At 55.9% G+C, this 21759-nt stretch overlaps 1 protein-coding gene across 6 annotated transcripts in view; it reads right to left on the bottom strand.

Annotated features, from left to right (window-relative positions):
• PDE9A (phosphodiesterase 9A) overlaps positions 1–21759 on the bottom strand; it is an 84732-nt gene that overhangs the window by 7700 nt on the left and 55273 nt on the right. For all 6 annotated transcript variants that reach the window (XM_036445892.2, XM_045585267.1, XM_036445891.2 and 3 more), the window contains 8 exons: positions 15869–15953; positions 10662–10743; positions 8337–8411; positions 7069–7155; positions 5979–6083; positions 5607–5689; positions 4385–4541; positions 879–992 (listed from right to left, as the gene is read on the bottom strand). In XM_036445892.2, coding sequence (XP_036301785.1) covers positions 879–992; positions 4385–4541; positions 5607–5689; positions 5979–6083; positions 7069–7155; positions 8337–8411; positions 10662–10743; positions 15869–15953 — 788 coding nt within the window. The remainder of the gene's footprint in view (positions 1–878; positions 993–4384; positions 4542–5606; positions 5690–5978; positions 6084–7068; positions 7156–8336; positions 8412–10661; positions 10744–15868; positions 15954–21759) is intronic.

Genomic DNA, 21759 nt, shown 5'->3' with positions numbered 1-21759 from the left:
GGTCCTCCCAGGAGACCAGCTCCCTCGGCCTGGTGAGGTCTGGGCATGCATGTGGCCCCTCGGATGGAGACGCGCCAGGCCAGAGGACCCAGCCAGAGCGCCTCCCCTTGTACCACGTGAGTGAGTTCCGCTGGGACCGGCTGCAGCACAATGACCTGCTCCAGGCCCAGGGACAGTCCCCTGGAATGGCCAGTGTTTGAGGTCAGCGTTGGCTGCTGCCCAGGCTGTGGGCCCCGCATCTGCCGGGGCTGCTCTCCCAGGAGGGGGACCTGGGGAAACCTGACTTGGCACAGCTTCGCTTAACCTCGAGGTAAGCGCCGCCCTTCAGTCCTTCCCTCGTCTGCCCCATGGCTTCCTGGGAACCGATCCAGGCCTTTCTCCACTCCTGTGTGAGGAGTCGGGCTGCAGGCCTGGGAGGACACACACACACACACACACACACACACACACACACACGCTGCCCCTGACACCAGGTTGGGGCCAGCCTGGGCACGGCCGGCCGTCGTGGGGGGAGCTGATTCAAGGCCTCAGGCCTGGGCCACTGGGTCCCCACATGGCCCTCGGAAAGGCTGGGTTCAGCATGCTTTCCGGGGCTGTCCTTGGTGTGAGAGCCAACTTTATTCTCAGGAAACCAGGCCAAGATGAATTGCTTTCACTCACTATCTTCCCACCAGAATGAGAGGGAGCATGGAAAACGTGCGCGCAGCCCTGACCGAGTGTTCCTGGGGCGGTTCCCACCAGGTGAGACCGGAACTCTGAAAACCAGCTTTACCGCCGCCTCCCTCCGAGGCAAGGAGGAGCTGTGGTTTCTCGGTTTCCCGTCTGAGCTGGAGGAAGGACTCCCTCACCCGCTCCCCGACCCCCCAGAGCCTGCTCACCAGGGTCATGTGCTCCTCGTTGCTGTAGTCAAAGTTCTCCATCTTCTCTTTGAAGGAATCCATTATCTCTGCGTGCCGGGCCATGTCGGTGGCCAAGATTAACGTGATCATGCCCTGAGGAGTGAAAGAGCAAAGCATGAACACCGGGCAAATCCCAAGGATTCCTCAGGGAGCGCCGGCTGTGTGCTCAGCCCTCTGCACACGCCATGCCGTGCAGTCCGCGTGCCAGCCCCGTGTGTCTGGGAATCATTGCCCTCATTTTTATTTTATTATTATTATTTTTGTTAATCCTCACCCGAGGCTATTTTCCCATTGGATTTTAGAGAGAGTGAAGAAGAGAGGGGAAGGCAGAGAGGAACATTGAAGTGAGAGAAACACATTGATTGGTTGCCTCCTGCATGAGCTCCACCAGGGCCTGGGAACCTGCAACCATGGTACATGCCCTTGACCTGAATCGAACCCCGGACCCTTTGGTCCACAGGCCTATGCTCTATCCACTGAGCCAAACCAGCTAGGGCAGTGGTCAGAAAACTGCGGCTAGTGAGCCACATGTGGCTCTTTGGCCCCTTGAGTTTTTAGTAAAGGTCAGCTTAGGAGTACCCTAATTAAGTTAATAACAATGTACCTACCTATATAGTTTAAGTTTAAAAAATCTGGCTCTCAAAAGAAATTTCAATTGTTGTACTGTTGATATTTGGCTCCATTGACTAATGAGTTTGCCGACCTCTGGTATGGGGGGCGCTGTCCTCATTTTTAGAAACAGAAGCTGACACTTGACGAGGCCGAGGGCCCTGCCCAGGCTGCAGGGGAGGGTGGGAGCCTGGGGTTCAGGCCCAGGTGGAGCCTGACCCCTCCTCCCGTGCTGTGTCTGTGAAGCAGCAGCAGCCACACCACATCTCCCAGGACGGTGCCCTCGTGGACGGCAGCTTAGCCACGGACAAAGGCTTCCCCAGGGTTTAGTAATCCAGACCCGTGGTGTGTGCCTTCCAGATCTTGTTGGAGGTCAATGACCGATTTCCCAAGGGCATTCCCCTCTGTTATCTAATCTGTATGTGATGACATGTGTACCTATTGCTTGCGAATGATCAAAGTCTGATTATGTACAATGGCATTCTTCTATGAACGAATTGGCTTAATAGTAACATAATTCAAAACCATGACCATCTGACCATCCATCCATCCATCCATCCAACACAATACACTCATTCACCCATCAATTTGTCCATCTAACTTGTCCATCTGTCTGTCCGTTGGTCTGTATATCAATCCACAGACCCACAAGCGTTTACAAACACACCGCTGTGCCAAGTATGGTGTTCTACTTAAAAACAAAACAAAACAAAACAAAAAAACCATACTCATCAACTGCAGAGCTCAAGTCAGCCAACACAGATCATCTTGGATATGTTTTGGAGGAGGAGGGAAGCACAGTTGACTTTCTGAATGGTGACATTTCCCTGGGCAGATTTAATTGTGTAGCAGGGAAGGACCTATGCCCGTGAGGAGTTAGCACTCAAACTATTCAATGACAAAATGTTATTAAAAATCCGGACAACTGCCTGGCTGGCATGGCTCAGCAGTTGAGTGTCCACCTAAGAATCAGGAGGTCACTGTTTGATTCCCAGTCAGGACATGTGCCTGGGCTTTGGGTTTGATCCCCAGCAGGGGGTGTGCAGGAGGCAGCTGATCAATGATTCTCTCTCATCATTGATGTTTCCATCATTCTCTCCAATTCCCTTCCTCTCTGAAATCAATAAAAATATTAAAAAAAAATTGCGACAGCTGGTTTTATTCTCAGAAAAAGTCTCATTTGAACATGAAGTGTTTGAGGCAGGTTAACCTGTGTGTCCCCATGGCAGACATGAGGAAGACCTGGGCTGTGGGGTTAGCCGTCCTCCAGCCAGGCACTCCTCCCCAGGAGCTGCTGGGTCTCCCACAGAGGGGTGTTCAGAAGCTTGGATTCTCCAGTTGTATGTATTCCAGGTTGCTGGGCAGCCGTCAGGGGCAGCAGCCAATTGCAGTGCTGTCTCCAGGATTTGCCCTTTTCCTGCTCCGGAGAAAGGTTCCCTAGGTGGCACTTGCTTGCCCGGTGGTTCCATGTTTATGGAACCAGAAGCCTGGGCTTGAGGAGGGAATGCGCCAGAAAGGGTGATTCAGCAATGATGACAGTGATTAAGCACTGCATTTAGGTCTGAACTTCCTGGAAGCGGGGCCAGTGGGGAAACGGTGGCTTATGAAGCTGTTTTCCGACAGAGTGAAGTTTATCAGCCTCCGGAGGGCGGGCGGGAGGGTTTCAGCTCTGGATTCTAGACCCTTTATCAGGCGCAGCTTCAGGGAAGGCCACGAAGACATCAGATGGGTGCGGTTTCATCCATGGACTATCTGGGCATGGCTCCTCCAGACACGGACCTTGGCTCCTGTGCAGTGTCCTGAGCTGCCATCCTCATAGACCGGGGACAGAGAGGATCACAAAGGAGTTCTCTCAGGGTTCTGGAGGCCAGAAGTCTGAAGCCACGGTGTCGGAGGGCCCTCCTCCTTCGCAGGGCTCCAGGGGAGGGTCCCTCCTGCTTCTTCCAGCTGCTGGTGGCCCAGCATTCCTTGGCTTGTGTGCACATCACTCCAGCCTCTGCCTCTGTCATCTCATGGCCTAATTGTCTGTGCATCTGTGTCTTCTCCTCTTCGGTATCTTGTAGGGACACTCCTCATTGGATTTAGGGCCCACCTGGATAGCCCAAGCTAATCTCATCTAGAGATTCTAACAATACAGCTGTGAAGACCCTCTTTCCAAAGAAGGGTACCTTCATGAGGTCCGAGGGTCGGGAGGTAGACAGGCATTTTGTTTTTGTTTTGTTGTCAGGGGTGCGGCTACCATTCAACCTACTACATTCCTCCAAAAGATCACCCTGAGATCCTCCCTCCCCTGTAAACGTCAGAGGGTGGAGCACAATAATCTGGTCACTCAGTATATATATATATATATATATATATATATATATATATATATATATATACACACACACACACACACACACACACACACACACACACATACATATATACACACACACACACATATACATATATACACACACACACACACACATATATATATATATATATATATATGAGGCCCGGTGCACAAATTCGTACATGGGTGAGGTCTGGCCAGCCTGGCCAGGGGACAGGGACATGGGCTGTTGGCCGGCGGCCTGTCCGCTGGTCGAATTCCTGGTCGAGGGGACAATTTGCATATTAGCTTTTTGTTATATAGGATATACACCGAGTGGCTAGATTATGATGGGTTCAGAGATCATCATCTGGCCACTCGGTGTGTATGGCCTTGGAGGTGGTGGGAGGGGGGCCCGCTCCCCAGGGTCCCTGTGGGTGCTGCTGAGACTGGGAGCTTCCGGGAACCTCAGCCCAGAGAAAGGGTTTTCTGGTGATCATGCTCACTGTCTCCCCCAAAGCCCCCCTCACTTTGCAGTCAGAGCGCCCACCCCGCACACCTGTCTGATCTGCTTGAACCCGTCGGGCTGCACGTTGGAGAAGATGTTGCACTCGGGCTGGGCGAGGATCTGGAAGGCCACGGCGCAGTGGTGGTTCTCCAGGGGCGAGATGTCGTTGTAGCGCACAGCCAGCTCAGTGCGGGCGTTGATCTGGTACCTGGAAGTGGGGGGCGGGCGGGGGGAGAGGGGACAGGAGCCTCAGGAGCCCGCCTTGGAGGCACCTGGATGTCAGGGCAACGCGCTGCCGCGCGCGGTGGTGCCCGTGGGGCTGGGAGGCAGCTGTGAAGGGGCTGGTGAAGGCGGCTGCCCTCTGCCCGTGCCAGAAACTCACTTCTCCCGGCTCCCCGACTCTCTGCTGCCCCGTGAAGGAGAGGATCCCAAGTGTTTATAGTCCTACCAGGTGGACAGCACCCAGAAACCTGCATTTCTCTGGTACTGGGCCTTTCAGTATGGCACCTTTGCAAAACATTCCAATACGTGCAAAGGGCAGGCCTTTGGGAGAAGATTTGGATGCTGTGGTCCAGGCCCCAAGAGTGGGCACCGAGGGAGTGGGTGCCCACGGGCTCCCACGCCTTAGAATCCATGGGCCTGCACACAGCAGCAAGGTTCTCGGGCACCTTGGAGCTCATTGGAGCTCATTGTGTGCACAGTAAAACTCGATAGGCAGATACACACGTTTGATAGAAAGAAGCCACGCGTCCTTGTAAATGCAAGCCGATGCCATGTGGTCGGGACTGCGGCGTCAGGTGGGTGGGACTCTGTGCCTTCGCCTCCAAGAGGCGGGAACGGACCCATGTTCCAGCCCAGCCCCCACGGCCCACCGTGGACCCCTCCCCTCCCCGCTCACCCACCCTCCTCTCGCTCAGTCCCAGCCCTGGCACGGTCCCTGCTGGGAGCAGGGTGGGGAGGCTGCCGCAGGGGGAGTGAGACCTGGAGTGAGATCTCTGACCGTGTGTGGGCATCGGGCCCTGCCTCAGGCCTGACAGAGACTCAGCCTGCAGCCAGGACCACAGAGGGGTGGCAGCCTCCTGGGGTTTGGTAACCTTGAAGGGTCTGCCCCAGGGAGGCCCAAGGCCTCGGACAAAGCTCCAAAGCGGGGAGCTGTGTCCCCTGGAGGTGGCGCTGGGGGGTCGGAGGCCTCCGCGGACAGCTCCGATTTGGGACCGGTCTGAGTACTGAGCTGACCCGAGTGCCCTGCCCTTTAAAACGAAAAGTCACGCACGTGTTGTTGTATCCCGGATGGTCCAAATCGTGGCAGATGGCTGCGGTCATGAGGATCAAGATATCCATTTGGGAAAACTTCTCCTGGGTGAGAGAGGGGGGATGGGTGAGGATTGGGGGAGTGGGGTGGGAAACCAGTGACCAGGGCAGGGTGAAGCCCCTCCAGCCGTGAATCTGGTGGGAGAGGACCCACCCTCTCTGAGGGGGGCTGAGGAGGGCCCACCTGCTCAGTGGATCAGAAGGGCCTCGCTCAGGACACTGATGGGCTGGGTGGGCTCCCTGGGGGTGGAGGAGCTGCTGCGGAGCCCTGAAGCTGTGCCCTCTGGGTGGGGGGGCGTCCCTGCCTCCCCTGGAGGGGCTCCCCCAGACCCACCTGGAGCCCGCAGAGCCAGATCATGCTGTACATCATCTGGGCCACGCAGAAGCAGTGCCGGAAGTTGTGGAAAGGGTTGTTCCTGTAGTTGTCGTGCACGCAGAGCTGCGGGAGACGAGGGTCTGACTGCTTGCGCCTGTGCCCGCCACCCACTCCAGCTCCCTCGCCAGCTGTCCCAGATGCTCCTGCCCAGCCCTCGCTGACCCCGAGGCCACAGTGTTCCTGTGTCTATAAGTAAGGACGGGTGGCCGGAGGGCAGGTGTGGGGACAGACCTCCAGGCTTGCCCTGTGGGCTCCTAGACTCAGTGTGTCTGAGCAGCCACACTGGGACATGGAGCTGAGGGGCGAGCCGGGGGACTACCTGGGTCCCACTGGCTGTCTGACCTTTGAAGGCCTTTAGTATTTGGTTCTGAGCAGTATTTTATTTTAAAAAACAAACACATGCTATTCAACGCATGCACATTCACACACACATTCACACACATACTACTCACACCCACCCACACATGTACAAATGCACACACATCACATTTATATAGGCACACCCTCACAGGCATACTCACATACACATATACCTACATGCACACACACTCACACATGCACACTCACACAAACACACATACATGTGCACACACAATGCTTAGACAAGCACATTCACACACACATACACACACTGACACATATTCACACATGAACACACTCATGCTCGCTCACATGGCCCACCCACCAACAGACACTCATAACACGCTCACACACTCATGCACACACTTGCACATGTACATATTCATGCCTACTTTCCTCACAAACATGCGCACACTCAGACACCTTCACACACTCAGACATTCATCACACACACACACACACACACAGGCCCCTGCTTTAGGACACGCTGCTGCGCTTGTCCGCCCTGTCCTCACCGTTCTCACTTCCCGGAGCAGGAGCGGGGGCCGAGTGTGTGGAGGGGACGCAGACTGGCTGAGTGTCCTGGCAGAACCCTCATGAACGCCCGGGCCATCAGGAGGAGCCCAAATGGTCACCCCGTTGTAACTGGATCTAACTGTTCCAGAGGGACCAGAAGGGCTGCACTTACCAGCCATCTCTTGAGCGTGATGGGGTTGATGCTGAAGTCTCGGACCAGGCAGAGGTCATGGTACATGTGCTCCAAGCAGCTCAGCATCTACGGGCACAGGAAGAGCACAGGGTGATCAGCAGCATGCAGGCAGCTTCTCCTGGCCTGGCCCCAGGGGGAGCCCTCCCTGGCCGGGTTCCCAGAGAATGAAGCCTGTTGCCTGGGGGTTCAGGATCCCGCTGCAAGGATGGGGTTTGAAAGAGCAGTTGGTGTTCAGAAGTCAAGGGAATTCTAGACAAGAAGGAACAGCAAGCGGCTGGATGAGAGGGTGTGTACTGTGCCCAATGGACCACGTCAGAAATGACCTAATTTATTTCCCCTCACAGACACAACCCCCGGGGGTCAACCTCGCTGTTTGATGCTCTGGGACTCGGCTCCATCGAACTCAGACCTGAGAGCCGTGCCCCAGGTAGAAAGGCCTCCACTTGCCTCGGGCCTGAGCCAGAGGGTAAAGGGGCCCAGAGCCTTCCACCCCCAACTCCCTCCTGTGGCCCCCGAGGCCCTGCAGCTGCTTTTTAATGTGTTACATTTAGTCCAGGAGGTGAGTGCATTCTGGGTAAGTGCCCCCCCTCAACCCTTCTTCACTGACTGTTCTAAAAAAAGAGAAAAAGCCACTGCTCACGTGGAAATAGATTTTGTTTTCGGTCCCAAAGAGGATTTACTGTCACTGTTATCGTCTATTTAAATATCGCTCTGAGCTCTGGAGCTAATTAAGCGAGGGAAGACAGATTAAATTATTTTCAATAAGTGAACATTTGACAAAGTGGGCCTTGCCTTCTGGGAACGCAGGCCTTGGATGGGACGCCCAGGGAGACAGATCTGCAAAGCAGGGACGATGAAGATGTCACCTTGGGGTGCAGAGCTGACATCCGGAGCGCCCCTTGGCCCAGGGCCACACACCTGTGCCCTGCCTCTGTCCCCTCCCCCGGCTGCCTGGTGCCTGTCCCGGCATGGCAGGCCCTCCGGACTGAGGGCTGCAGCCCAGACACCGTCAGCACCCCAGGGTTCGAGCCCCCCCGCACCTGACCGCCCGCTCCTCTGTCTGCCACGCCCTTCCTGAGTTCTGTCTCCAGGACCCTCTGAGCCAACCAAGAGTCAGTTTGACTAAAATGTGGGAGAATCAAGTGAAAAAAGCAACATAAAGAAGAGAGGAGAAAGGCAAGGGGGAGAGTGACGGGGATGCTTCCGTCCGTCCCCGCGCCCCTGGTCCCGGGGGCTCCCTCGCTCACCTCGTTGGGCTCCCAGAGCCAGACGTCGAAGGTCGGCTTGCGCAGGCCCTCGATGGTCTCCGGGGAGAGCAGGTACTGGAGGGGACAGGAGGGTTAGCCTCGGTGCTGAGCCAAGGCCGTTTCCTCGGTCCCCTCAAGGACACCCGGGTACCGGCCTGCAGGCTACATTCTGCAAGAATTCTGGAAACAGCCCTGGCCAGTTTGGCTCAGTGGATAGAGCACTGGCCTGCGGACTGAAGGGTCCCAGGTTCGATTCCGGTCAAGGGCATGTACCTTGGTTGCGGGCACATCCCCAGTGGGGAGTGTGCAGGAGGCAGCTGAAGCGATGTTTCTCTCCCATCGATGTTTCTAACTTTTTATCCCTCTCCTTTCCTCTCTGTAAAAAATCAATAAAAAATAATATATATATATATATAAAAAGAATTCTGGAAGCAGGCAAACTCTAGGGACAGGAATCCCATCCTGAGACAGGGCCAGAGCGCCAGGCAGGACCACGTGAGCATGAGGGACCCTTCTGGGGTGACGGAGACGCCCCATCCTTTGACTGTGGTGGGTGTTCCGTGACTACAGGAGATTGTCAAAATTCACCATACAATGCACCCGCGGAGGATGACACGTAAGTAACATCTCAATCAACTTGAAAAAATAAAATGAAGCCAAGGGGAAAATTGCTTGGCGTAAGTCCAAATACTGGCTCAGAAGCTAGTGTGCGTTTCCTCTTTGGGGGAGCCCCTCGGGTTTGGCTGTGGGCTGAGGGCCTACAGGACACCAGTTAGAGTTAAACCGTCACAGGGAACAGGAAATGGGATTTTAGACCTAAGCCAGTCATGGTGTTTTGGGATTAGTTATCATGTTCACCAGGGGTCATGGGGTTTCGGTTTATTTTTTTAAGGAACCGCAGTGGAGCTCTGAGACCCTTTACTTTGGACTTAGGCTGGGCCTCGTGACCCCCTGGGGCCGGAACATGAGAGATTTGGGTCACATTTGGGTCACATTAGGACAGCTGGTCCTAAGGGGGAAGCAAAGAAGAGACACCAGTGTCCATCTGAAAACCCTGGACAAGCCTGGTTGGTGTGGCTCAGTGGTTGAACGTCGACCCAAGAACCAGGAGGTCACGGTTTGATTCCCTGTCAGGGCACATGCCTGGGTTCTGGGCTCCACCACCAGTAGGGGGCGTGCAGGAGGCAGCCGATTCATGATCCTTTCTCATCATTGGTGTTTCTACTTCTCTCTCCCTTTCCCTTCCTCTCTGAAATCAACAAAAACATATTAAAAAACAAAAACAAACAAAGCACGGATGAGCTGCAGGCCCCCAGCCCCTGTGAGCAAGCGGGAGCCCGAACGTCAGCTTAAGAGGGTGCTGAAGGTCAGTTGGGCCAGGGGTTCGTTCTCTCATCAGCTGAGGGCTCTGCTGAGGTGGGTGACCACCATCCTGAGACCCCTCCCCCCCCAATCCGCAGGGCCCTGCTGCTTTCACAAGGGTCCAGGCTCTCTTGTAACTGAGAAATCTTTGGTGACCGAAAAGCAAAACTTCTCATAATAACATCGTATTCTTCAGGGACAGAAGATTTAAGAAAGCAGATTTTTAAAAATTTACTTAAAAATTTAGCCCTTGCCGAGACTGGTATGGCTCAGTGGATAGAGAGTTGGCCTGTGGACTGAGTTGGTCCTGGGCATGTACCTTGGTTGTGGGCACATCCCCGGTGGGGGTGGTGTAGGAGGCAGCTGATTGATGATTCTCTCTCATCGGTGTTTCTTTTCTTTTTTTTTTTTTTTTTTAAATATATTTTATTGATTTTGTACAGAGAGGAAGGGAGAGAGATAGAGAGTTAGAAACATCGATGAGAGAGAGTCATCAATCAGCTGCCTCCTGCACACCCCCTACCGGGGATATGCCCGCAACCAAGGTACATGCCCTTGACTGGAATCAAACCCGGGTCCCTTCAGTCCCCAAGCCGACGCTCTATCCACTGAGCCAAACCGGTCCCGGCTCATCGGTGTTTCTAACTCTCGGTCCCTCTCTCTTCCTCTCTGTAAAAAATCAATAAAATATATTTAAAAAAATTTTAGCCCTTACCTCCTGCCACAGTAAGCTATGGCCTGGGACCACTTTTGCTAAAAAATGTCAAAGAGAAAACTATTCTGCTTAAGAATAACAGGCACGTTCCGCAGCCCAGGGCCTCGCCAGGAGCTGTTTCTGCAAATGTGCAGACACTGCGTGGCCAGGAGGCCAGGGTGGCCGAGGGGGGCGGGGGTGGGCGGGGTCTGTGCCCCCGGGTCCGTGGACACAGATGCTGTTTCCTCAGAGGCAGAATTTCATCTTACCTTGGGGTACGTGGGGACATCGCGCTGAGGTGTCAACTTCTTGTTGTTATCCAAAAAACTGTACTTACAGGGACAGCTGGTCCTAAGGGGGAAGCAAAGGTTAGTCCCGGCGTCGCTGCTTCAGTCTGGGTGTTCACCCACGGGGGACTGCCGGGATCTCCTCAGAGCACCACAAACCCCAAACCCCATGCCAAGCCCAGAGCAAACCCTCCACACGACCTCCTTGGTCGCATCTGTTGTGGGAGAATAAGTCCTAAAGCCAGAGACGTCTCGTTACTAACCCCCAGGGCCCCTGCTGGGCCTCCGCAGGTGACAGTGGGCTCTTGGTCACATGGGCCTTCATTACAGATACGCCCCCAAAACCTTTTTAAAACGATGGAAGCAGAGCGCGTTCCTCCCAAAAAATTCAACCAGCACAGAAGTAAAAAAAAAAAAAAAAAAAATCGAAGTTCCTACTTCACCCCTGCCTTTCCTCTTAAACCGAACACGCTGGGAATCCCTCCTGCTGTGTGGGGTAGTCTTCCAGAACATCCCGGGCCCGGACGCACATGGACAGCCCCGTGCTCGCAGACAAAGGGGGGACTGTGCGAACGTACTCCCCGGCCGCCAGCTGTTTTCGCTTAACGCACCACAAACCTGCTGGGCTGCACCACAGAGCCCAGCTTTGTGAAAAGCGAGCCCGTCTCCGGCGCCCGGGGGTGTGGCCGCACCGCGCACCATCAACCCGGCCCCCGAGACGGACTTCAGAGGGGGCCCCCCACTTCCCATCCCACACGTGCTGACAGAGGAATCTGCCACCTGGCTCTGCCTTCGTCATTGCTCAGTGTCCAGGTAGCCCACACAAGAACAGGAAGGGAGGAGCCAGGTGTGTTCTGGATAGAGAGCCACCCTCCGATACCGGGGAGAGGGTGCTGGCCCGTGGGGGCGGACCTGGACGTGGAGGGCCACCCCAGATCTGGCCGCTCCGTGGCCCCCCTTCCCACCTGGGGACCTTAACTTTCTTTTTTTCCCCCTTTATATTTTATTGATTTTTTACAGAGAGGAGGAGAGAGGGATAGAGAGTTAGAAACATTGATGAGAGAGAATCATGGATCAGCTGCCTCTTGCACACCACCTACCGGGGATGTGCCTGCAACCAAGATACATGCCCTTGACCGGAATCGAACCTGGGACCTTTCAGTCCGCAGGCTGATGCTCTATCCACTGAGCCAAACCGGTTTTGGCGGGGACCTTAACCTTCTTGTCCATGAACATGCTCTCTCCATCCTCCCGCTGACGGGGAGCACAAGGGGGTGAGCTGTCTGCATCCCTCTGTTTGAGATGCTCAGGTCGGTGGGCACGAGCCAGCATATTAACGTGCCAGAAAAGCAGTTTGTAAATAAAGTTCCACCTTCTGAGAGCCATTTACTGCCGTGAAGACATTCACACCCTTTCAGCTCGGGTGTCTCTACTCTGGGGGATTTACCTTAGGAGAAGAATTAGACACGAGCAAACAGCTCTGTGCACAAAGGTATTCGTCGCCGCGTTATCTGTTGTAAAAACACCGAACCGAATGAGACGTGACCTAACGGCCCCAACTGGGACCTCACTGAAGCCAGTTTGGTCCGGTGTGATCTTTAAGATGATTGAGGAGACGATGTGAGGTGAGGAGAGTGTGGGTGAAAAGGGAAAGAGACATGTCGCCTGCACCACGCACGGAGTGGGAGCGCGGAAATATTCTCCCGGGCGCCAGGAAACACGCACACAGTGGGTGTACAGCGAGCTGGCACCGGGCCTCTGGATGGGGGTTAAATCTGACCTATTTCTCCTTCACAATGCTGTACGTGAAAAAAACGAAGCAGAGTATTTCTGAGTTGTTTTTCAAAACTAGATGTTTATATGCAAAAGCAAAACAAAAAACAAAAACAAAAACACTTCTGGGAAGTCAGCATTTGAATTGGGGGCCTGTGGCTGCTGTCACTGTGGTGGCTCACCCCCACATCAGGAGAGTCTGATGGCCTTACAAGAGGGCTGTGCTGCCCGCAAACCCAGCGTAACCCAGCTGTTTTCTTTCTGGAAGAGGAGCCTTCAGGGTTAATTTCTTGGCATGCTGCTATTCCTCCCCCCAACCCCACGCTCATAGAAGCAGGCAGAGTGGCGGTGACAGCTTCCTGCGTAAAGGGGTATAACAGAATAACAAAGAGAACCAACGAAAGGTACCAACCCCCTGCTTCCCACGGTCACCTGCGAAGGAGACATCCCGTTTGTACTTTCTGAGTAGTGCTGTGCTTGGCCTGTGCACTTGAGAAAACAGATAACAGCCCTAATTGATTTGGCTCAGTGGATAGAGCGTCGGTCTGAGGACTGAAGGGACCCAGGTTCGATTCCAGTCAAGGGCATGTACCTTGGTTGCAGGCACATCTCCTGTGGGGGGTGTTCAGGAGGCAGCTGATCAATGTTTCTCTCTCATTGATGTTTCTAACTCTCTATCCCTCTCCCTTCCTCTCTGTGAGAAATCAATAAAATATATTTTTTAAAAAAAAGGAGAAGAAAAGAAAATCAAAGAAAACAGGTAACATCACCGTGATCTCCTTTCTGCTCCCCCCTTTTGTATAAATACCCACGCACGTGCCATGCAGGTGAGTCGTGTGCACTTGCCAGGAGGGCTGTGGCCGGAGGGCTGGCCTGCTGGACTCCAGCTGCTTCCTGGACAATGCCAGTCTTGGGAGAGCCTGCTGGGTGCCTGGCAGCTTGTGCCAGGGCCTCTCCACCTCGCCAGGCGGCCCGGCCTGCTCCCTCTGCACCCAGTTGCCATGGGAACCAGCATCCTCCAGCTGACAGAGCAGCTGGCACGGTGCCTGGCCTTTTCATTCTATTTGGAGCGTGTTTTCCTCTCATTTCCTGGGCTCTCGGCCTCCACTCCCCTGGGGCTCAGACCGTAGCCGAGGCCATTTGTTGGAGATGGAGTTGAGATTACAGACCCCGGAGCCCTCAGATGCCACTCATGTGCCTGCAGCCCTCCCCCGTCCTCAGGAGTCAACCAGCAAGCTCCACCCAGTGGCCTACATTCCAGCGGGCAGCTGGACCTCTTCCCTCGTGAGGGAGAAAAAGAGAAACCCCGAGGTGTGTGTCTCTGGGGAGGGCAGCCTATCCTGGGGCCTCTGTGAGCCTGCCTGCTCCCTGGCTGCTCCCTGCTGCTCCCCGAGAGGCGAAGGGGGTCTGGTGCGCGCAGACCTGGCCCTGCGGCCCTGGGAGGGGTGCTGGGTGGGTGGACCTGGGCCAGCACTTAGGCTCATTAGCCTTTGGTTCTCGGGGACAGAGTGGGGCTCGCCTGGCAGGTGCCCTTGTCCTCTCCGCCCTCCCAGGGAGGCAGGGCTGGGCTGGCATCACGAGAAGAGCTATCAGAGGGCCAGTCTCTCCCCCAGCACCGCAGGGGAGTCCCACGTAACACGCCGGGTCCCAGGGACGCCGAAATGACACCCGGCATAGTAAAAACGGAACCCGAGACAGAGAGAGCGCAAACCACAGAAGGGGCTGTGAGCGCCTGGGCCTGGCCTGGGGAGGTGGGGGTGGGGGTGGGGGGATGATGCTGTGGACTCAACCTGAGCCCAGGACACTGGCCTCTTTGTTCTGAGTGTGTTGGTGACATGTGAGATCTCCCCACTCCCACTCTGTCTTTGCTGTAAGAGCCACTTTTACCCCCTCCCGCATCTCCCCTTTGTGGGGGCTGCTGTGAAAACTGGCTGCTGAGAAGGAGCCTAGGACACGGCAAGCCTTCTCTTTGGAGGATGGAGCTGTGAGTTCTAGAATGTGCCTCCTGGGGGGCAGTGCATTACTGGGGGGAGCCCCGGTGCCCGCCACACCTGGCTCAGCCCACCCTGTCATCTTGCCTCTGGGCCCAGGCCGGCCTCCTCTCACGGGCTCTGACACCAGGTGTATTTCACCTCCGTGGTGTGTTGTGGGTTAAGTTGTAGCTCCCGAAGGTCACATGTTAGCGTCCCAGCCCGGGACCTGTGAGTGCCTTCATTTGGAAACAGGGTGGTGACCGACATGCTCAGCTAACACAGCCAACGGAGCAGGTGGGCTCTAACTCAATAGGACTGGCGACCTTTTAAAAAGGGGACATTTGGACACAGATATACACCCAGGGGAGGCGGCCATGGGAGGACAGAGACGGGAGTAATGTCACTACAGTCCGGGGAACCCCAAGGATTGCCGGCACCGCCAGGGCCGGAGAGGCCTGGGACAGGGCCTTCAGGGGACCCTGGCCGTACTGACACCGTGATTTCAGACCTCTGGAACTACGACAGGACACATTCCTATGGTTTGAAGCCGTCCTGTTTGTGGCGTTTTGTTATAGCAGCCACAGGAGACGCATACAACCTGGACCACATCTTGTTCTTTCTCTTGCAACCTGACCCGCAGGACCGCGTCCGCCAGGAAGCCCACCATGAGCCGCACGCCCTTCCTGTCCCGCCTCGCTTCCACCGAAGGTGCCAGAAGGGGAGGGACGAGGGTGCCTGGGACGTGGCAGGAAGGAACCCAAGGGGGCACCCTTCCCGCTCAAGAGACACCCTTCCCAAGGTGACCTGCTCCCCTGGCCCTGGGCAGGGGGCAACTGCCAGATGGCACCACACTGGGCTACCGCCCTCTTGCGCACCCAGTAAGCGCCCAATGCACAATCATCTCTGCCCGAAACGGGAGCATCTGCTGTGACTACGGCTCCGGGAGAGGGTCCTGCTGTACGTAAAACCCACTTTCGAGGGGGCGTGATGAAGACTGAGTCTTTCTTCACAAATTTCGGCTCCACAGGGGCACGTGGGGATGGACCCCTCGCTCAGCTGGACGCGGGACTCTGAGTCCAGGACAGCTGGGGGCCTGTCTCCCTCACCCATCGCTCGGCACTATGGGACGTTTGCCCGGGCGCGGAACATGGGGGCCCCCGGACGCTGGTCCCCTGTAAGCCAAGAGCCTTTCCTTTCTATTTGTTGCTGTTCTTAAAAAACGGGAGTCACGTCTTTCCATCTGGGGGGGTTAACCCTGACACGGATCTGGCGGCCGAAGCCCCTGGATGCGCACTCAGCCTCCAGCCTCCAGCTTCCCCGCCATGAGCGCCCCTTTTTTGGGAGAAAGCGCTGCTTCCATCGGCCAGCCCAGCGCTGGCCCCGGCGCCCCAGCTGAGGCTCCCCGCCTTCACCCATCCAGAGCACCCCCGGCGCAGGCCTTACCTGTTGCTTCTGGCTGCCAGTTCCTCCCTCATCTTTTTGATGTCACTCTTGCATTTCTCAATCTCCACCACTTTCAGTCCTTCCACTGGGGACAGAGAGAAACAAGGGGGTTACCATGGATACACGGAGAGGCCCGCAAGGCTGCTCAGTGGGGCGGCCGCCTGACTCAGCGCAGTGGTTCGCTCTCCTGCTCAGGCTGCTGATGGTCAGGCGGGTTCCTCCGCCTGCACTCGGCTCAACCATACTGACTCAAAGATTGTAGGCCTACCCCGTGGCCGACTGTGGGCTGTGCCCTGCGTCTGTGGGCTTCTACGGGATGAAGTCCCTCTCCCTGATCCCTGAATCTTGCATCCACTTCCTAGCTTCTCTCTCCAGACCCCTAAGCATGAGTTGAGGACATAGGACAAAGAAGTCTCTTATCCAGCCAAAACCGGTTTGGCTCAGTGGATAGAGCGTTGGCCTGCGGACTGAAGGGTCCCAGGTTTGATTCCGGTCAAGGGCATGTACCTTGGTTGCGGGCACATCCCCAGTAGGGGGTGTGCAGGAGGCAGTTGATCGGTGTTTCTCTCTCATCAATATTTCTAGCTCTCTATCCCTCTCCCTTACTCTCTGTAAAAAATCAATTAAAAAAAATATAGTATCTTATCCAGAAGAAAAGAAAGGAGGGAGGGGAGAGGGAGAGATATGGCTCCAGGACATGAAAACACAATGGGGCTCAATGGGCAAGACCACAGCCTTCCCAGTGAGGGTTCACGTGTCATTAGGAGAAATGAATGGGCAGGTGAAGGATGAGCAGGCCCTGGGCTGGACGGCGTTCCTGGAGCCAATGGCAGAGGTGAGCCTGAAAAGCCAGGATGCAGTTTTCATCAAAGAATGAGCTGGGGCAGCCCATCGGCCGTGCCTCAGTGGTTGAGTGCTGACCTACGAACCAGCAGGTCAAAGCACATGCAAGCTGGATCCCTGGGGGTGGTGCGTGCAGGAGGCAGCCCATCAACGATTCTCTCTCATCGTTGAAGATTCTAGCTCTCTCTCTGGCTTTGTCTCTGAAAGGGAAGTGAGCTGAGGCTTAGGCCTCCAAGCCCGTGTTCCAGCCGTTCACGCTGCCGGGCACTCACTCCGGTGGGCACGCAGCGACTCAGCGCTGCTGCTGGAGGCAGGCCGCTTTGAAGAGGCTTTTAGGCTGGAGTCGGCTCTGAAGAGGCTTTTCGATGAGAGTCGGTGAACAAGGAATGAAAGGCTCTGTAATCACACCTCCGTTTTCATGCAGAACGACGCGGCCACAGATGCTCTATTCCTTTTCATCAAGAGCGGCTCTGGACGGGGCCAGAAGTCAAACGCTGTGATTTCTGAGGAAAACAGAGGCCCCTGCCTCCGCGGTTCCTCCCGCCCCGAGGCAGCGCTGGGCTCCAGGGCACGCGTGGGGAGAACGCTCCCAGGGCAGCGCCCGGGCAGCGGGCGGGAACCAACCCCTCCCGGGCTGGCTTCTCACCAAAACACTGCTTCCTCTGCCCAGCGTGACCAGCATCTGGAGGGTCTGACACTCAGATCTGGTCCTGGCTTCTGGGCCACGCCTGGACATGGGATCCAAGTCAGGGGCCTTAAATGCCAGGGGCTGGAACCAGCGAGGTGGCCAGCCGAGGCCAGATGCGTTGCCGTGGGGGAAGCAGGACCCTGGTGCTGGGCGTGTTTCTGCTCACTCCCTGAGCACACACGCCCTCCGCGTGGCGTGGCGTGTTCTCAGCTCTTCCCGGCACCACCGAGCTGGTGAGGGAGTCAGGGAAAGCCACGGGCCTCTTCCTAGAAAAGGCACCTGGGCGCACACCCTTCACGGTCTGCATTTGGACAGGGCGCCGTGGGGGGGGAGGAGCCTGCGTGCAGAGCCCCCGGGGCAGCCGCACCCAGCCAGCCAGGGACCGTGGTTATACTCGTGATGCTTCAAACATCGTTTCATACACAATGACAGGTGATCATTGCAGAAAACCCAATACGGTGCATCTCAAAAAAGACTTAAAAATTTATCTACCATCTTACTGGGGCAAAAAACCAACCCATTTCGTATTATACATATTGGCATGTATCCTCCCCTGCATTTCTCCCCCTGCCCCCTTGAATTCAGTCTACTCTTCATTTTAAAAAGATGGACTTGGGATCACGCTATTTGCTCCGTTTTCCCTCTGGCTTTCCCCCCATCATCAATGGCAGCCGCCTCCCAGCTCTCAGGGTTTGGTGGGTACGTCACGTTTGCATCCATACGGGAGTGGACACAGGTCACTTTAGAAAGCCTGGCCACGTATTGGGGGGTGACGTTAAAACTAAGCCTTGGGGGCCACACAGTATCATATCACCACTTTGAATCCCGCCGAGTCATGGCAATCACCTTTACGAAGCAGGAGCCTGGTTGCCACGGAAATGGATGGTGAGTCACCAGATGGCAAGAGCCGTGCATTCATCAGTGGGAGGGAACAGCGCCGTCTCAGCCCGCCCGCCCCACGTTCCGGTTACAGAGCCGAACGTGGGCCGGATGGTGACAGAGCGCGAGGCAGGCCCGGCACCAGCAGACGGGGGCCGAGTCCCAGGCCTTTCCCAGACTCCGGGCTGCTTCTGGAAGTTGGCACAGCCCACCTGCTGGAGCCCTCTGGTTCTCTCCCCTCCCAGCCCTGCCTGCCCCTGCCTGAGGGGGAGAAGGCCCCTCGGGGAGCTGGGGCCGCCCCTGTGAAGAGTCCTGCGCAGACTCGGGGAGACGCCAACTGAGGCTGGACGTCCGTTTCCGATGTGCGGCCCCATTCGCCCATCTCGAACGTTAAACTCAGGCGGGCGCAGGCCAGAAACTCAGACTGAAGCGGAGGTGCCCCTCAGCAGGCCCTGCGGGCAGGTGGACTCCCGGGGCCCCTGGACGCCTGGCGGTCCTCATGGGACTTCAGGCATGTCCGTCGGGGAGGTCCCAGGCCGCTGAGAGAGAGAACCTTTCAGGACGGTTTTCTAAGGGGGACACCAGCTCTGGGGCTCAGCCGGCAGGGGCAGCAGATCGGGCCCCGCGGCAGCTCTGCTCCCAGGGCCTGTGGGAGAGGCGTGTGTGCATGTGCGTGTGTGCATGTGAGTGCGTGTGCATGTGTGTATGTGTGTGTGAGTGCGTGTGACTATGTGTGTATGTGAGTGTGTGTGAGTGTACATGTGCGTGTGTGTGACCGTGTGTGTGTGTATGTGTGCATGTGTGTGTGAATGTGAGTGTGTGTGCGTATGTGTGTGAGAGTGTGTGAATGTGTGTGTGTGCGTGTGTGTGTCTCTGTGTGTGAGTGTGTGTGAGTGTGTGTGTGTGAGTGTACATGTGCGTGTGTGTGACCGTGTGTGTGTACGTGTGCATGTGTGTATGTGTGTGTGTGTGTGAGTGTGTGTGAGTGAGTGTGTGTGTGTGAGTATACGTGTGTGTGTGTGTGAGTGTGTGTGTGAGTATACGTGTGCACGTGCGCACGTGTGTGTGAGTGTGTGTGCGTGTGTGTGAGAGAGTGTGTGTGTGTGACTGTGTGTGTGAGTGTGTGTGTGAGTGTGTATGTGTGTGTGGCCCCTTCAGCTGCAGAGCTGGTTAAAGCTGTTTAAAGACATGTGAGCCGTTTTAACACTTCCTCCAAGGACTTCGGTAAAGAATTCACATAAAGCACATTTCCTGGCCGACAAGGAGAAGAGCCAGGTTTGGCTTCAGCTTCGAGTCTCCTCGATTGTTTACATGACCCACGGGGCCAGCTGTCCCTGTGGTTAGGGGTTTCGGTCCAGGCCCTGTGCCCATCCTCAGGGACCCTGGTGCAGGGACCCCCTCCCTCCAGGCCCCCCCGGCCCGCACAGTGGCCATAAACAAGGAAGGAAGCAAAACCCTTGCAATGCTTCATCGCTGACCAGGAAGCGAGCAAGGACCTGGGTGTCCTTTGTTTACAAAAAATCTCTAAGTTGAGAGGGACCCCAGACTACTTGAGGAAGGCAAACATTGTACACAAAAAGGAAGAAAAACTCTTAAAGTGAATTAAGGAAATGGGGAGATTTACTTTTGATGAAGAAAAATGTTATGTTAGGAAGGTGAAAAAAAAAAAAGCAGGAAATTCCACTGAAAACAAGTCAAACAATGCAATGTGGCCTACAGATGGCCGGTGCTGGCTGGCCGCCTGCTCGCGCTCCAGACGGAAAATAGCTCACAAGGACCAGAGAAAGTGTGTGTGCATGTGACCACGCTGCACGGATGGGTGTGTGCCTGTGCATGTGTATACACATCTGCGTGTTTACATGCATGTGCGTACGGGGGGTTATGCATGTGATTGCATGTGGGTATGACTGTGCATGTGTGTGTGTGTGAGAAAGAGAGAGTCATGTTCCTGGCAGCCTTCCAGCCCAGCGGCCCAGGCCAGCTGGATGGCTGGGTCAGGACTGCCCTTTTGAATAGCCAGGATGACCTTTGCACAAGTGATCTGCACAGAGGTCCAGCCGCAGGACCCCTCTCCTCAGAGTTCCCCCTTTCCCTTTCCAGGGTGCCTGCCACGTCCTTGGGGTGAGGCGCTGCTGTCTGCGGGAGGCTCTGTGGAACGCATACCCCCTGAGGATTAGCACAGGCATGGCATCCCTGCCACTCAGTGTGGAGGCAGAGGCTGCTGGAAGCTGGGAAGGTGGCAGCCAGAAGCACCAGGAGAGGGACAGCCCAAAGCCAGCCCAAAGCCAAGGACGTCGTGGCCACCTCCTGGGGTGTCAGCCCGCAGGCCACGTTCCTGATGCGAGGCGGGCAGCCAGGAGCTGGGGGAGCCGGGGGCTGGTGGGAGCAGAGATTGCAGTGTGGCTGTGGGACACACTGCCAAACCCACAATTCTTAGGCCATTTCCCACCGCCCTCCCTACTCCTGAGAGAGGGCGGCTTCCTCATCCCGTTCCTGCATCCTGGGTCTTGGTGCTGGAAGTTAGCACAGCCAGTAAACACACCAGGGATTTCGGCTGATGCAGCGAGCCTGAGCGTGGAGGGCGAAGGCGTGATGCTTCTTATAGGTCTTTATGGGAATTTGCAGGTTTCTGTGGTTTACCTGCAGGGAGATGTCTTCCTGCCAACCAGCAAGCCAGTTCTAGAGAATTCTGGGCCTCAGACAGGCCAGGAAGACGGTCCTATGGGCTGCTTCCTCTGACGGTCCTTCGTTCACATGGCACTTGAATGGCCTGATCGTTGTCCCAGACGCTTTGGGATTTGGGAGCTTCCCCCAAATCCTTTCGAAAATGCCCCTTTCTCCCTGGATGGTGTTGCTCAGTGGTTACAGTGTTGGGCCAAAGATTGTGGGATCTTGGGTTTGATCCTCGGCCTCAGATCGGAGGCCAGATGCTGGAAGCCACCCAAGTTGTGGTCAACGTAGATCTCTGTAGGGGTTTTCAAAATTCCTTTGTGGTCTCTTCACCTTGCCTGTTTGCAAGTAACGGTGGGCAGTGGGTGCTGGAGCTGGCTCCCGTGTGGGGAGGGGGAGATGGGTGAGGGCAGGAGGAAGTGGGCGGAGCTGGAGGGCAGGAGGCAGAGCAGGAGGCACCGCTGCCCTGGACATTGGCATGCCCGGTGGTGACCGCTCTCCCCTCTGTCCATGTAGACGGGGCCTCAGCAGCGAACACTCATTTCTGTTCTTTGGCTGAACCTTTCCATGTTTGCAGAGCTCCCGCCTCTTCGGGGCTGAGTAGGAAGCTGAGCTTGCCTCCCGTCGCAGAGGACGGAAACGCCCACCGCTCACTGCAGTGGCTTACATCCCCAAGGTGTGCTCACATCCCAAATCCTGGGACCTGCGAGTGGGATCTTATTTAGAAAAAGGCTCTTGGCAGATTCCTCCAGGTGAGGGCATCTTGGCGTAGGGTGGGTTCTACATCCAAAGACAGGTGTCTGTGTAAGAG

This window comes from Pipistrellus kuhlii, unplaced genomic scaffold (genome assembly GCF_014108245.1).
Source record: "Pipistrellus kuhlii isolate mPipKuh1 unplaced genomic scaffold, mPipKuh1.p scaffold_m20_p_2, whole genome shotgun sequence".
In the NCBI taxonomy this organism is placed as follows: Eukaryota; Metazoa; Chordata; class Mammalia; order Chiroptera; family Vespertilionidae; genus Pipistrellus; species Pipistrellus kuhlii.
The sequence above is the reverse complement of the archived record's forward strand: the minus strand, read 5'-3'. Positions and strand labels throughout refer to the sequence as shown.